This window comes from Excalfactoria chinensis, chromosome 1 (assembly GCF_039878825.1).
Source record: "Excalfactoria chinensis isolate bCotChi1 chromosome 1, bCotChi1.hap2, whole genome shotgun sequence".
NCBI classification, from domain to species: domain Eukaryota; kingdom Metazoa; phylum Chordata; class Aves; order Galliformes; family Phasianidae; genus Excalfactoria; species Excalfactoria chinensis.
Window position 1 is genome coordinate 98,654,283 of NC_092825.1, and position 14,225 is coordinate 98,668,507.

At 38.9% G+C, this 14,225-nt stretch overlaps 1 protein-coding gene across 2 annotated transcripts in view; it reads left to right on the top strand.

Moving 5' to 3' along the window:
• The window catches only part of MAP3K7CL (MAP3K7 C-terminal like), a 29,129-nt gene that overhangs the window by 8,174 nt on the left and 6,730 nt on the right, over positions 1–14,225 (top strand). For both annotated transcript variants that reach the window (XM_072353389.1, XM_072353381.1), the window contains 2 exons: positions 2,739–2,800; positions 11,925–12,040. In XM_072353389.1, the coding sequence (XP_072209490.1) occupies positions 2,739–2,800; positions 11,925–12,040 (178 nt within the window). The remainder of the gene's footprint in view (positions 1–2,738; positions 2,801–11,924; positions 12,041–14,225) is intronic.

A 14,225-nucleotide genomic window follows, 5' to 3' on the forward strand; every position in this document is an offset into this window, starting at 1 on the left:
AGCTTTGCTATAGGAATGGTCAGAGTTGGCTTTGAAGCATAAAGATGCTTTGTCTGAGCTCGACTGAATGGAAAGCAAAAGGAATGTGATTTAGTCTGTTCCCCTGTGCACTGAGGCAGCAGTAATTCTTTTAGAAGAAATTGCAAAGGTTTCTTGCCTTTTGATTTTCAGTGCATATCCTTAAAAGAATCTTATGAAGTGAATAATGGCTGTCACTTGCTTTCCTCTTTTGTGAAATCTAAATGTGCTTTTATTTTTACCAAGTAATTTTTGTTGTTGTGGTTGTTACTTTGACAACAGTGAAATACAGACCAACCTGAAGAAGTAATTAATTTCACTGGAAGCTATGGGGAAATTTTTTTTGTTGTTTTTGTGGAAAAGGAGCTTGCAGTTAGCTGTGGAGATATCTGTTTGGTTTTGTGGGCTAAACACTTAAGCTGACAATTTTGATAGGAGCCCAAGAGAATTAGGAACTCAGAAAAATCTCAAGCCACCAAAGTCCCCAGCTTATCTGCTGTGGTGAGCATCATTGAGAAGATGATTTAAACAAGTCTTAAACTAGCATAACTAAAAAAAACCCTAGCAGCTGTTCAATAGATGCTAGGGCAGGCCCATTATAAAATGTACTATGGTATGCCTTAATGGTTAGGATACCAATATGTTCCATTTTTAGTACCATTGACTCAGTCACTTGAGTTCAGAAAATAAGTACGGAACATCTGCTTATTGAAAGGATTTCCTCTACAGTAATTTCTCTCCTTCAATCCTTTCTAAAATATTTTCAAACCTTATTTACCGTTTCTTTGGTTGTTTTCCTGAGGGCAATCCAAAATATTTTCTATTATTCTGCAACATTATTTTTTCTTATTAATATCTGATTCAGTGAAAAAGTGTTTTGTTTTTTTTTTTGGCTTATGTCTCTTCTTCTGAGGTGACTTTTTGTTTGATTTTCCTTAAGATAAAATTGTGTGAGTTCCCTCCTTACTGCTACTGTACTGAAGTTGTACTACTGGAATTGTCAAAACAAATAGGACCATCCCTCTGGTCCAGTATCTCTGTCAGAATATTCAACAGCTATTCAGCCAAATATCTGTAGAGCAGCTGTACCCCTCGTCTGACTGAGTCCTTTTCTGTCCTTCCTTTTAGCTCTGTCATATGATTCATCTTTCTTCTTTTAGAGTATTGGTCTATTTTTAAATATTGTGCAAGAAAGCAACAGAAAATTAAAGATAAACACTTGCATATCATCAGGATACAACTCTGAAATAAAAGCCATTTAAATATTCTGTATAACAGGCATGTATGGGACGTGGTGCACAAATGGAAGTTGTGTGTGTGGGTGTGACTTTATGAGGAAGACACCTACCCCATAAAAGTATACTTCTTTGCTTTGTTTCTTGCAGAGTTTTGTAAACGTCTGCTTTTCCTTTCTGCATCACTGTATTTTTCTCCCCCGCCCTCCTCAGGGCATTTCTTCCTAATGGTGTCCGTCTCAGGCTGAGCTAGTTAAAAGTAAGGTTCTGACTGTTAGCCAGTACATTTCTTCACTGGGCATAGTGGGTTAGTTTACTTGTTTCCTCAGCCTACTTTGTTGTATGACCACTGATGGCAGGATAAAGAGATAACAGCATTGGAAAAAATAATTCAAACCTGCTTGGACATATAGTTCTTTGAATTCTGTTGGGGATTTGTGGTATACAGGTTTGTCAGCATAAAGCAGTCTACAGAATCTCACCTATGGTAGCAATTTTCTCCAGTGAGAGCCGCCCTTGTTTTATATTGACTCATTGCAAATAAGCGACTCTGTAAGTTGGCTAATAGTAACCTTCTCTTCACCTCCCATAACCTGTAGTAAGATACATAAACCGTCATCACAATCCAATGCAAAACTGATAGTGTGAAAGTCACTGAGAAAGAAATATTGCGGTGGCTAGCTGTGACACTACGTAGTATGATTCATATTTCTGATCTCAGTCCAGCTACTAGTGGGCAGGTGTCCACACCACAGCACTGACGCAATTGGCACGCTCTGTCCCACCTTTGCGTGAAGCCTGTACTAAAAATAAAGAAATAAATAAAAACAAAGTTCGGCTCATTGTCATGAATGAACTAACTCTAGTAGGGAAGGATTACACAATCCACAGGTTAAAGTAAAGACATTTCCTTACAGTATGGAGAAGTTTGTGGCGCTTCCTCACTTTAATCATATCTGTGTAGGTAACTATCTTCTAGTTACCGGTGTGACAGTCTTATTTTCTTGTTCACACTGATGTCTTTGGGTGGTGGGAGAAAAGGTTTCTATTATTGTTGTTTTAGCCCTGGTAAGTCATCGTACTGTGACAGGGAAGGTGTCTTCCCTTTCATTCCAATGATGAACTCTTTCACAGTAAGGATGCTGTTTGTGGGAGGTTCGTTATTGTGCACTGCAATAGATAGCTCAGGGACTAAGATTGTTTCAATGTATTGTTTTTAAATTGTCTAGCTGTTCTTCTGTAACTGGCTTTGTTTTGTTTCTTGATTACAACAAGACAAAATAGGATTTCTAGAACCTAAACATTTCCTTATTTCCCACCCAGTGATATTGTCAAAGAGTCCACTAAGGTATCTCAAGTATAGAAAGATAAGCATATACATGGAGATGTTTGTGAATATATGCAATTTAGAACTACTTTGAACAGATCATTTGAAATGCCCCTTCTTGGTAGATGCTGGCTTTTAATGTCATCTGTACTTTCTAGATGATGATGCTCCTGAAAACTCCTTCCCTTTGGCATTTCCAGAACTAGATCAGCAGCTGCAGGTAAACCTTTTCTTTTTTGACTGCAGTTCTACTACACATTGACTAGATTTGTTTTGTTAAAAGACTCTGGATGTTACACTAAGATGAAGGTTTTCAGTGGTGCTTCTCTAAACTATGAACATTTATAAGACTGTATATTTCCATAGAGGAATACATTGTCTTTTTAAGATCTGAAGAAAAGCGATTCAGCATCTTTTATCCAATTGCAGGGAAATAACTATTTTAATAGTCTCACATGCTTTTATGTTGTTGTTCTATTTTTGCAATTCCTTCACAAAACACAGCATGTACTACAGCACAGCAACGCGGGGAGTTTTTGTGATTTTGATGGGAAAGGAAATGAGCCACGGATGCACACAGAGTGTGCTAAGGCTGGTGATCAGCTTTCTCTTAAGCGTCCCAAGGAGAACACAAAGGTGCGTTCTGCTGTGCCATCCCATCCTCAGTAAAGGCCAGCTGTCAAAACTACTGAATTTATACTGCATAGCAAGCTGCACAGTTGCCCTAGAAGATGTCTGCAGGCAGTAAAAGACAGAAGAGGTGAACTCCTTCATGCCCACTCTGATGTATGATGTCAGTGGAGCCCTGATTGCTGGGCAATCAGGCAGCAATTGATGGCAGCTCCATGGTCTGCCAGGCACAGAGCCAGCTCCGTGTCCAGGGATTATTTCCTTTTCCTCTCTGGCAGTTCTGGAGTGTTTGTTGGCCTTTGTAAGCTACTTTAGATCATCTGTTTCCCAGGAGCATTTAGACTTCCTCTGATATTTCAATATGAAGGCAGTTGTTTCCTGAGTGTAAATTGAGAAAGGCATTAGCAGACCGTGTTGTCCAATGATGTCATCCTTCCTGTCCCCATCAATGAGTGAGACAACACTGGAGGGCTGCTGACTTAAAGGACTTAATTTTCTCTCCTGCTGCTCTCATCAAAAGGATGACTGAGGAAGGAATGGAGGATGACAGAGACTCTTCTTGTTCTGTCCCTCTAATCCTGGGAATAGCAACAGGTTGCTTGGGCATAACTAGGAAAGATTAAATGAATGAATAGCACCTTACAGTCTGAGCTGAAAAGGGCAGCAGAGACAACTGAACTTTTTCTTCCCTCAGAAGAACTCCGTTTCAGAAAATCTCTATTGTTTTGTGGCAGATACATTGGATAGAAAGTCAATGACCTGCTTTTATTCTTCAGTCAGTGACACACTGTGTGATCGTGGATAAGCTGCCTCATCCCTCTGTTGATCTGTGGAGTGAGGTTAACAACTTCTACCTTCCTTGTAAAGGAAGTTAAAGAGCAATGAAATCAGTAAGTGGAGACTGCTCTAAAAGAGCAAAGTATGATTGTCATTACTGCTGTTGGTACCTAAAACCAAAATTACTAGTGTTAGACGCAGGTACTTTAAGGGCCAAGTTATTATTTTTTATTACGATTTTTACGGCCCATTTCTGGAGTAAGTAATGTGCTCTAAATGTGTAATTTTATGAAAGGCTGAAATAGACTGGAAGCATTCGAGTGTGTTGGATAAATAATGCTTCTTTACTGAAAGTTTTCTAAGGACACTCTGCAGCAATACCACAGAGTGCACCCTCTCGGTCTGCTAAGTACCTAACATTTGTTTTCAATAGAAATTTCCCTTGCCCTCATGATTTCAAGATGACAGCAAGTTCAAAGAACAATCGAAGGCTTTGATTCAGATTGTATTCTTCTTGTTATCCTTTATTAACTATTTTTAGGGATAAATCTGAGGTAATTCAAAGGATACCTTAAGAGGAATATCTGATTTAAGCACTCAGTACAAAGTTAATGGTACTTCTTCACCCATTAGCTTTTCAAACTTATGTGCATATTTATATTTAGATGTCTTGCTGCTGAACTGGTAGCATTTAGTTAGCATAGGGTTCTGAGCTATGTATAGGTGATTGTACATTCAGCTTTAGCAACAAATTCTTTACTTTCCTTGCTTTCATAGATGTAGATCACAGAGCTTTAAACATTTAATGTAATTAGGTTTAAATTGCTTTAAAATTCCAAACTAATAGTAAGTGTAATAAAGTTATAACGAACCTAGTTAATATTTCTTATTAATCACATTTTTCAGTTAGTGTGATCCAATTTGCACAGGGTATGTCAGCCCTGAAGAGCATATGTTTGCAATTTCTATTAATGAAACCTTGCCAGCATTGAAACAGCTAGCTCCCATACTGCAGAAGCAAACTGTAACCACGTGGACTTCACCGGGACCTGCAGAAGTACTGAATTAGTGAATGGTGGTGTCCTTTGTCACCCTATCCGTGCTTTTCTGTATCCCACAAATAGCTAGTATAAAGCAGAACACATCTCAGCAAGCCCTTTAATCAACCATGGCATAGCTGCCTGAAATACTTGAGTTTGTAAGAATGTTGGTACATATTTGTATAATAAAAACATCACATGTAGAGCCACGAGATTTTCATCACCATGCTGTGAATACAGTCAAAAGCATTAGTATTTTATTTAAAGAAAAAGACTGTATATGCAGGGTAGGTGTCTATACAGCACTAGGAACTTTAAAAAAAGGAAAAAAAAAAAATGAGTCTGTGTACTTTTGAAAACTGGAGAGACCTTGAAACCTTTAAAAAGAAAAGCCCAAATTAACTGATCTTTGGGTTAGATTTTGAAAGCATCTTGAAAGATATGTAAGTTCACCGAGCCACTTGGAAAATCAGTGCCTTAGTATTTTATGCATGCAGGCAGCAGACCACAGCCTGAGTACCAAGCAATTTGCACCTCTCTTTTGGGCTTCAAGCCCTTGCCTTTCTATCTTTGTCACTGGCAGTCATGTTGGCTGTTTGAGCAGAATTACCTAGTGTTCCCACTTTTCCTCCCACAGTCCTGCCATGCCTCCTGCCTGGGCACTGGTGTCAGATGGCAGGGCAGAGTTCAGTGCGGCCACCCCTGGCAGGGTGATCGTGCCTGCTGTCCAAGCACTGCTGCCAGCTATGCAGAGGTGGAGGTAGGATTGGCTGGAGGAAGGGTATTTCTAGGAGGCCAACTGCAAATACTTAATGCTCTGTAAGAACTCTTACTAGAGGAGAAACTAGTTGAAAGTCAGAGCTGCTTTCTGAAGAATAAAAATGGTCAGTCCAGTGTTCAGATCAACTAGGTACGCTCAGAAAAAAAAATGTTATCTTCTCCAATTACCTTTCTGAATGTTACTTTTTCCACTAATGTGAGAGGAAAATGTTTCAAGAAGTAACACGTAAGAAAATGGTACCAATTCTCTAACTCATAAGTTTTGTTCTTGTTTCTTGGCCCTTGCCGATCAGACACAGTAGCTCTGTATATGAGAACAGAGCAGTTTATAGACAAGAAAAGCTTAGTCTCTTTTGGAGTTTCGTTATTATAATAAAATATATAAAGAAGTTCCTTATATGCTTAAATGAAACCAAACCCGTATTAATAAGTTCTTAATTTGGCCATCCGTTGTTTGCAGTATTGGAATGTATTATCTTCCCACTGAAAAGCAACACTTTGATCATAAAGCTCTTGCTTATTTTGGCTTGGGGTTTGTGTTCTTCCCCGCGCTGCACAAGCAGCATAGTCAAAGGTGAAGAAAGGCTATGCTTGCCGCATTTGTTAGTTTGTTGCTGGGATATATTTTCCCTTGTGTTAGAGCTAAACCAGGCCTTGATTAGCTGCATGGTGGTCGTGGCCTCTCTGTCAAACATTTCACTACTGCTTTTGAATCTATTTAGACATCTCCATCAGCACGTAAGGCCTTGTTGCTCAGGTCACAGAATGTAGATGAATGTATCTGGTATTAAAAACTTAAATTTCTAGGCCCTGTCTGCTGTCTGTCTCGCTCCAGCATTTCCTGTGGTTCATCTTCATCTTCTAAATAGGGAAGAAGACGAATCTTGTACAGATACACAAAATGCTCCGCAGCTCTTTATCCTTCATGAAATCATGAGCTTGAGACAAGCATTTGTATCATATTTTGTATGATAAATCTCCTGAAATCTGGTAGAGTCGGATGATCATAACATTTCCTGTGGCAGAGATAAGACTCCAACTGTTCATAATATCAGCTTGTTAAGTCAAGGGGTAGTTTGTCATGCTTTAGAAGGAAATGCCTATACAAAAGAAGCAAGGAAAACACTGTGAGAAGGACAGTTTGAATGTGACACAAGCATTTATCAGAAACCATGTTTATTCTGTCTGGAAATTGAATAATGGAACCATTGCTTCTGCTGATTGCCAAGAAACTGGTACACAAATTAAAAAATATATATTTTAGAAAGTTAAAAAGCGTAAAGAAGTTTTAAAAAGTTTGCTCTGTATTAAAAGTACTAAATTCCAAGAGACTTCCTGTAGTACTTTGATACTCTATGATTAGATTTGATTGCCAATGAACTTGCGGAATCTCCCATAACACTGCTGTAATAACTGCGCTTTTAGATTCTGTGTGTTATGGATGTTGACAAAGCCAAAGCATCACATTGTGATTGGAAAAGTGTAGAAAATCTCTCAGGCAACAAAAGCAGAACTCTCAGTTGCTTCCATCCAGCTGACCTGAATTGTTTGAAAGAAAGGGAGCTGCCTATTTCCATAGTAAAAGTAGAGTAGACTGGATATATCCTGGACTAGCTGTCTGAAATTACTTGAAGAGTTGCAGTTGCTACCAAAAAGGAGCTGCAATGTCCAGCTATCACATGAAAGCACAGGGCTGTGTAATGAAAATGGGCAACATGCAAAATGTTGTCATTGGGCTTTCTGTTTTTTCCAGAATGGTTTAGCTGGGTTTGGTTTACCAGCTCTACAGCACTCCAGACCTGGGCTAGAGATTGCCTTCTAGTCGAGTCTGTATGCTCAGCTGGTAAAAATGCATGACACAGTCTTTTTCTTTAAACCTCCCAGAAACAAGACTTGATTTCTTTCTCAAGAACCTACGACAAAAACAACAACAAGAAACCAAACACAAACAAAGAATAATGCTTACAAAAAATTGATTTTTAAAGTTTTGAATTCTAGAGTGACACCATTGACTACTCACTTGTCTGTGGACTTGCTGTGGCTTTAGAATGCTGATATTAATTTGGCAAGGAAGAAAATGCAGTTTGTGAAGTGAATGAATCATGGTAAAAATACACAAAACTAATTCACCAATTGCTCAGCAAAGATAATTAGAACAGCCCGTCTGAGGCAGAAAGCTCACTCTTAACTGTCTTTCCATGAATTATCCTTACATATCATCTTTCAACGCCTTTCATATCTGCATTTGAAATGAAAACCTAAATAGACATTGCAGATGTCCTGTACACATGTATGTACGTATGTGCAGTAACAGAACAGCCTATAACAGGATCTCTTAGTGTCTGTTCGCTGGGTTCTGTAGAAAGTTTGTCGGGGTGAGTCATTCCATAAAATAAAAGCAAAATCAGACCTTGTTGAAAATTAGGGATGGCAGGATAGACCAACAGTATCAATTTGAGCTATAGTTTTTGTAATAGCTTTGAAAACCAAATCAGAGATGCTGTGTGCGCATATTTTGCCAACACAGGAAAATGAGGGTGGATGACACTGAAGCCTGAAATAAGCGGGATTAAAAGTAGCAACTGTTGTCATTAAATATAACTTTCTTTGGCAGGAGGTTTTTTTGCTTATGTAGCAGGTATGCTTTTATATATATTAATTATGGACTGGCAAGATACTTCCTGAAGTATCGGAATGAAAAAACAAACAAACAAACAAACAAAAAAACCTTACTGTAAATTGAACTTTTTAAAGGACTTCTGTCATTTGTCACCTATGGAAGCTAGAGAGCTCTTACCAAAAAATAGCCTACAGACTTCATGGATTAGAATGGGGATGTCAGTTCTCTGCCAGAGGACTGCCCTCAACGTAGGCACTGTGAGGCTTAATGTGGCCTGGTCACAGGCATTCAGAAAGGCACTGGAGGTGGAACAGAGAGCAGAGACTGCTAGGACAAGCTAGGGGATAAAGCTTTGTCTAGGATGGATTAGAGGAGTGCTGCTAGGATGTAGGGTTGGAAAGTGCATGAGAGCTCTCTGTAAGTACATCACAGGAGTAGAATAGGCAGGATAAAGGAGCACCATTTGAATGAAAGCCAGTGCTGGCGTAATGAAAAAACTGCAAACTTATCTTCAGCAAAATGGAACTGGAAAGAACAGAATAATTTCTAATCTTGTTGAAGCTCTGAGGCAGACCCTTGGCTGAGAAAGGGGACATGAGCTGCTCTAACAACATGACAAGCCCGTGGACTGCAGAATCTGATTCTGATAACATGGGGCTGGATTCAGACCTTTGCACATTCTTCCCAGTCTTGTTTAGATGATTGCAGGCAAGACCACTACCTGCTACATTGCTGTTATTTGTTTCTTCCTAAGGAAATATGTCAGCACTGTAAATGTCTGCCTGTTCAGAGGTGCCCCTTTGGAGCATTAATTCCCCGCACCCTTGTTTATGGCAAAAAGCAGGCTGTTTGACATGGCTAAAATAATTTCCCTATGCTTATGTGTTGCTTTCTCTTTTACAGTGAGCAGCAAAAAAGCGGAGTGTTGCTCCTCCACATCTCTTGTGATTACAGTACAGCTGCTTGTTAAGTAATGATGCAAAAGCCTGAGTTTTATGTATCACAGCCCAGAAATTACTCATAGGAACTGTAGGTATTATCTCCAAGACCATTCTTAGAAATGTCAGTTTTACCAAAGAACAAACCAAAATATCCAGTCATACGAAAGCATTGTCAAATCTACATTTCAAAGTAAAATGTGCTGTCTTAATTTTTACATACCGAATAGGCATCTTTTCACAATTAGTACTAAAGTTATTGATTTAGTGTGTAAGAGCATCCATCAACGCTGAAACAGAACTGTATGAACAGAATTCCAGTAAACTGTGTCTTTTATTGTCTGTTTATTTTGAGTGATAAAATATCAATGTAAGAAAAAACTGACACTGAAGAGGAAACAATGGTAGGAGTTTGAAAGCCAGCAACTGGTTCTAAGTGGGAATTAGATATTAAGCCTCAGCATGACTTGATAATTTTAACTCTCTAAATATATCTTTTGAGTGGGAAGCTGGAATACAGAGACCGAATGCTGCTTTAGTTTTTAAACTGATTTAAACCAGCCAGTTTTGCGGAAACTATTTTGAAAGCCAAAGCAGGTTTCTTCTTCTTTGAAGTATCACTCTGGGGACTTTCCCCCAGTGCGTACTGTTCAAGATTGTTTTATTATGATGCATTTGTTGTTTGCTGATCTCTGGTAGATACCAGAGATGCTACTTTGGCTCACCCTTGCATTCTTGGATTAGAGCGCCGAGACTTCTATATTCTGTCCTGTTAAATTTGTGGTTATTATTTGGGTGACTGTATGAATGGTGCTATTGCTCATCCACATTGAAATGCAATTAAAAGCCCATTGCTAGGACCGCATTCACCAAGCAATGGACAGCCTTTTCCCTGGGGTCCCAAATTCTCCAAGCTCAGAACTGTGCCATGAAAACTATTCTGCTGTGGCATTTCTTACATTTAGAACATGGAAAATGACTGTCTCTTTTAAATTTTCAATGCGGAACTACATACCATCTGCAAATACTTTCAGAGGTCCAGACATTAGTGACATTTTTGCACTGGTGTGCATCTCAAGCCAACACAATCTGCCTCTTCGATAAAAACATTTTTCATGTCTATGTCTGAATATGTTTGATAAAATATGCATTTCCAGTTTAGCTACAATGAAGATTGCGAGGTCATAGATAGGAAATGTCTGAAGACTTGTGCTTGTCTTTTTCTAAGAATGCACTCGAAGGAATATTACGCTACAAATAAGAGCCAAAATAGTACAACAAGAAGTAAAAATCTTCTTTCACGATATAAGGCAATTGGATGTTCTTTAACTGGACAGTGAAGGAACTATTTTAAGTGCTTCCTTTTGCTTCAAACAGGTGGCTCAAGCATGCTATTTGGACTTCATTTACAGTCAATTGATTCATGGCTAATCACTTAAAAATAATACACTTCCTGAAAGTGCTGTGGTCAAGATGTCACAGCCAAGCTTGAGGCCCAAATTAAGCTGTACTCTTTTAAGGAACAAAATACACTGACACTTATCCACACTGTATTTTCAAGTTTTTAGTTGAAATTCTTATGAGGAGGCCTAGGACGGGGTGATTTAACCTGCTGTACTTAGTATGCACTGGAACAACAACAACAAATCTTTCTGTAATAATGTATTATTATTAATAACAATAAGGTATACAGGTGAGGAGGTGCAATGCTTTTACATAACTTCACTATGTATTTTTTATCAGATTTTTTAATTCCCGTCATCTTTCTACTCTGAATCTCACATGCTTCTCTCATGGAATTTGGAGACACTTTGCCAATGCTCTCATAACATTTCTGCTAACTAAGTATACCCTCTTCTACTGGAGCTAGCGATGCAGAGAAACTGCCTACAGTCTTGAGCAGACTGCTTAGAGACTGAGGTATTGCTTGGTCACACACACCATGAGATCTTGGCTTTACCAGTGTAATTCCTCGTGAATCCAGCAGAATCAGCCCTAGTGTCTCAATTCACAGCCTTGTTCATTTTAATAAGCTGGAAGAAGCAGTGCTTCTATGAAAAAGAGTGCTTAGTAACTTTCCATTCCTTTTATTCTCCTTTTGAGAACTGGAGAATAAGGGCTAGTTTACACTGAAATTACCCTTCTGTTCAGTTCTGTTGTTTCTGCAGTGAAAAGATGCTCACCTATTTTGTAGATATGACCAATGTGTTGGCTTTATCATTCTTACTTTGCTATAGCTGAAAAAGGAATAGGTAAGGGAGAAGTCTCTCTTTAAACAGTCTTTCATGATACTTTGCAAAGTCGTTGTGAAAAGCTCTGCAAATGCGTACACAGTCTGAAGTGTTATGCATATTCATGTGCAGGAAAGCGTTTTCTCCCTTATGTGGAAGGTCACCACTAAAAGTATTTTCAATACAGCAGTTTTTCTCGAAGTATTCAAATTTGTTCCCAAAGTATTCTCACAGAGATGAACTGACAATTGCGTCTTTCAAAGCACGGGTTTATTCCTAATATTGCATTCAAAAGCAGTATTTTTTTTTTCTCCATCTCTTCATAAAGCCTCTGCCTCCTTGTCATGACTCTAAGGAATCGATGCAGGTGTACAAACAACACTGCAAAATAGCAGAAGAGTATCATGAGGTGAAAAAAGAAATTGCGCTGCTGGAAGAAAGAAAGTGAGTAACTTTCCCACTGTATTTGTTGCTGTATGTTCTCCTTGTGAAATCCCATTCTAAATGCAGGGGTCTCAGATGACACTTTGTGACCTTATTCCTCTGTGTGACAGTCACAGTGCAGTGCAACAGGCCCTTGGTTAGGATTAACTGGGACCACTGTGGACACAGAGCTGTCAGAGCTTTGGCCTTTGGTTATGCAGAATCCCTTAAAACCCTCATTGGAAGCATAGAGACACTTTATCCTTGTCACATAGCAGTCTAGTTCACCTGGAGCAGTTACCTTGTTAATTTTGGGGTTGGTTGTTCTGTTTTTTTCCAATGTAACTTCATATGTTTTAATGAAAAGCACAATGGATCCTCAGTTTGATGTCAATTACTTGACAGCGTTAGTAAACTTTTTTCTGTGTGTCATCTCTATGTACATTCACATTTTAGGTGTTCACATCCAGAGTGCTTAAGCTGGAGGGAGACTTTAAAATTATTTTGTAAGTTTTTGTCTATGGCCTCTATTCATAGCCCTGTCATCTTCACATGACTATTAAATGAAAGAGTGGGTTTTCTGGGGCTCTTTCCATAAGAAACCTGGCAAAAGGTATTTTGTGGGGGAGGAAAAAGCAATACCAGCTGCTGAGAAGACTTTCTACTTTGAATGCTTTTTTATTTTGACATTCACACTGAGGGTGACTTCAAGAAGTGCTGCCTTCCTCAAGGAGAGTTGCCTCCATGTCGATATCTGAGGTTTCTTGGGAAAATAAAACCACACAACCATTCTTCCAAATGCTGCATGAAATTTTTGTGATTGCTGTAGTTAAAGGTGAAAGAAAGGCTATTGCTCTGAACGTGCTTGGAAGAGAAACATTCATAGTATGGCAGTGGGGCTCAGAAAAGATCTAGCAGGGAGGGTTTTGACTAGAGGAGGAACCATTCTAGTTGTGTTACGGCAATCCTGGCACCAGCTGACCATATAGTTCAGCCATGTTTGCATCTGTGGGAGTCTGCAGCTGCAAAAGCAAACTGGAAACTGGTGAACTCCTGTGGTCTTATAAGTAAGACAGTGAGACATCACTGTGAAACCAAACTTTATAGAGTAAGAAAGTGACGCTTGTCTTTATCAGAGTTGATGGCTATAGACAAAATATGCTTAGTTGTTGCCTAACATCCCAGAAACAGTTGAGGTTTCCCAGTACAGAATCCTCTCCCACTGCAGCATCTGCATGGCACTCAATTGCTAACATATTGGCACAGAGGTTAAAAAAAGAAGAAACGATAACCTGAAGAGTCTTAACACCACGTTCTCTCAGTGACTGCACTTGATTTATCATTAATTAAACTTGGCCAGTGGAAAGTAACCGATGTTACATGTAAACATGTAGAGAGAAGATGTACAATGTTCAAATGAATCTACAATGATTTGTCAAATTTGATCATCTAATATAAGCTGTTTACGTGTCTATTTAATAACCAAAGGAATCAGAGGGAACTGTATGTTTTTATCCTTTCTGTAAATGCCAACTGAGTATAAAATATTAAATGACGGTTTTAGGTGCTTGACTTCAGACATAAATTCAAATTATAGCCTTAGAGCAATTGTATTTTGGAGCCCACCAATGCAAATGAATTGTTGTTATTGATGCATTCCTGAATCGGCACTGCACATTTACAAAAGTTATCTTGAGACTCTTGAAAACTACACTAATATAAGTGTTCTGCACTTGCAAGAGTGAAAAAGAAAATGCTGTTTGAGTGCATTTTTGCAGTCTGTGCTACTAGCTACACTATAAATATTTTCTCCTTGAAAATGGCAGATGCGTGCATGGAACTGTTTACCTCAGCTCAAAAAATATCCTAATCAGCCCCTGAGACCAGTAGGCAGTTTCTCAGCTTCTGTAATTCTGGATGAATTAAAGGACTTCAAGCTGCCATTTCCCTTCATTTCACTAGTGGATGTGAGCAGTGGAACAATGTGAGGAAGTTTCCATATTTCTACCTCTGCTGAACTTGTTTTGTGGACATAAGATTTCATGCTCCAGAAAATACAGTAATACAAGAGCAGCTGAATAAGACAGCAAATAGAATTCTATTACAGTCCTTCTTACAAGCCTCCTACTTGTACATTTGTGGTCCAGATGCTCACATACTATGTAGCCATGAAGTGCCTGGACATGAAAGATGTCCGTGCAGCACC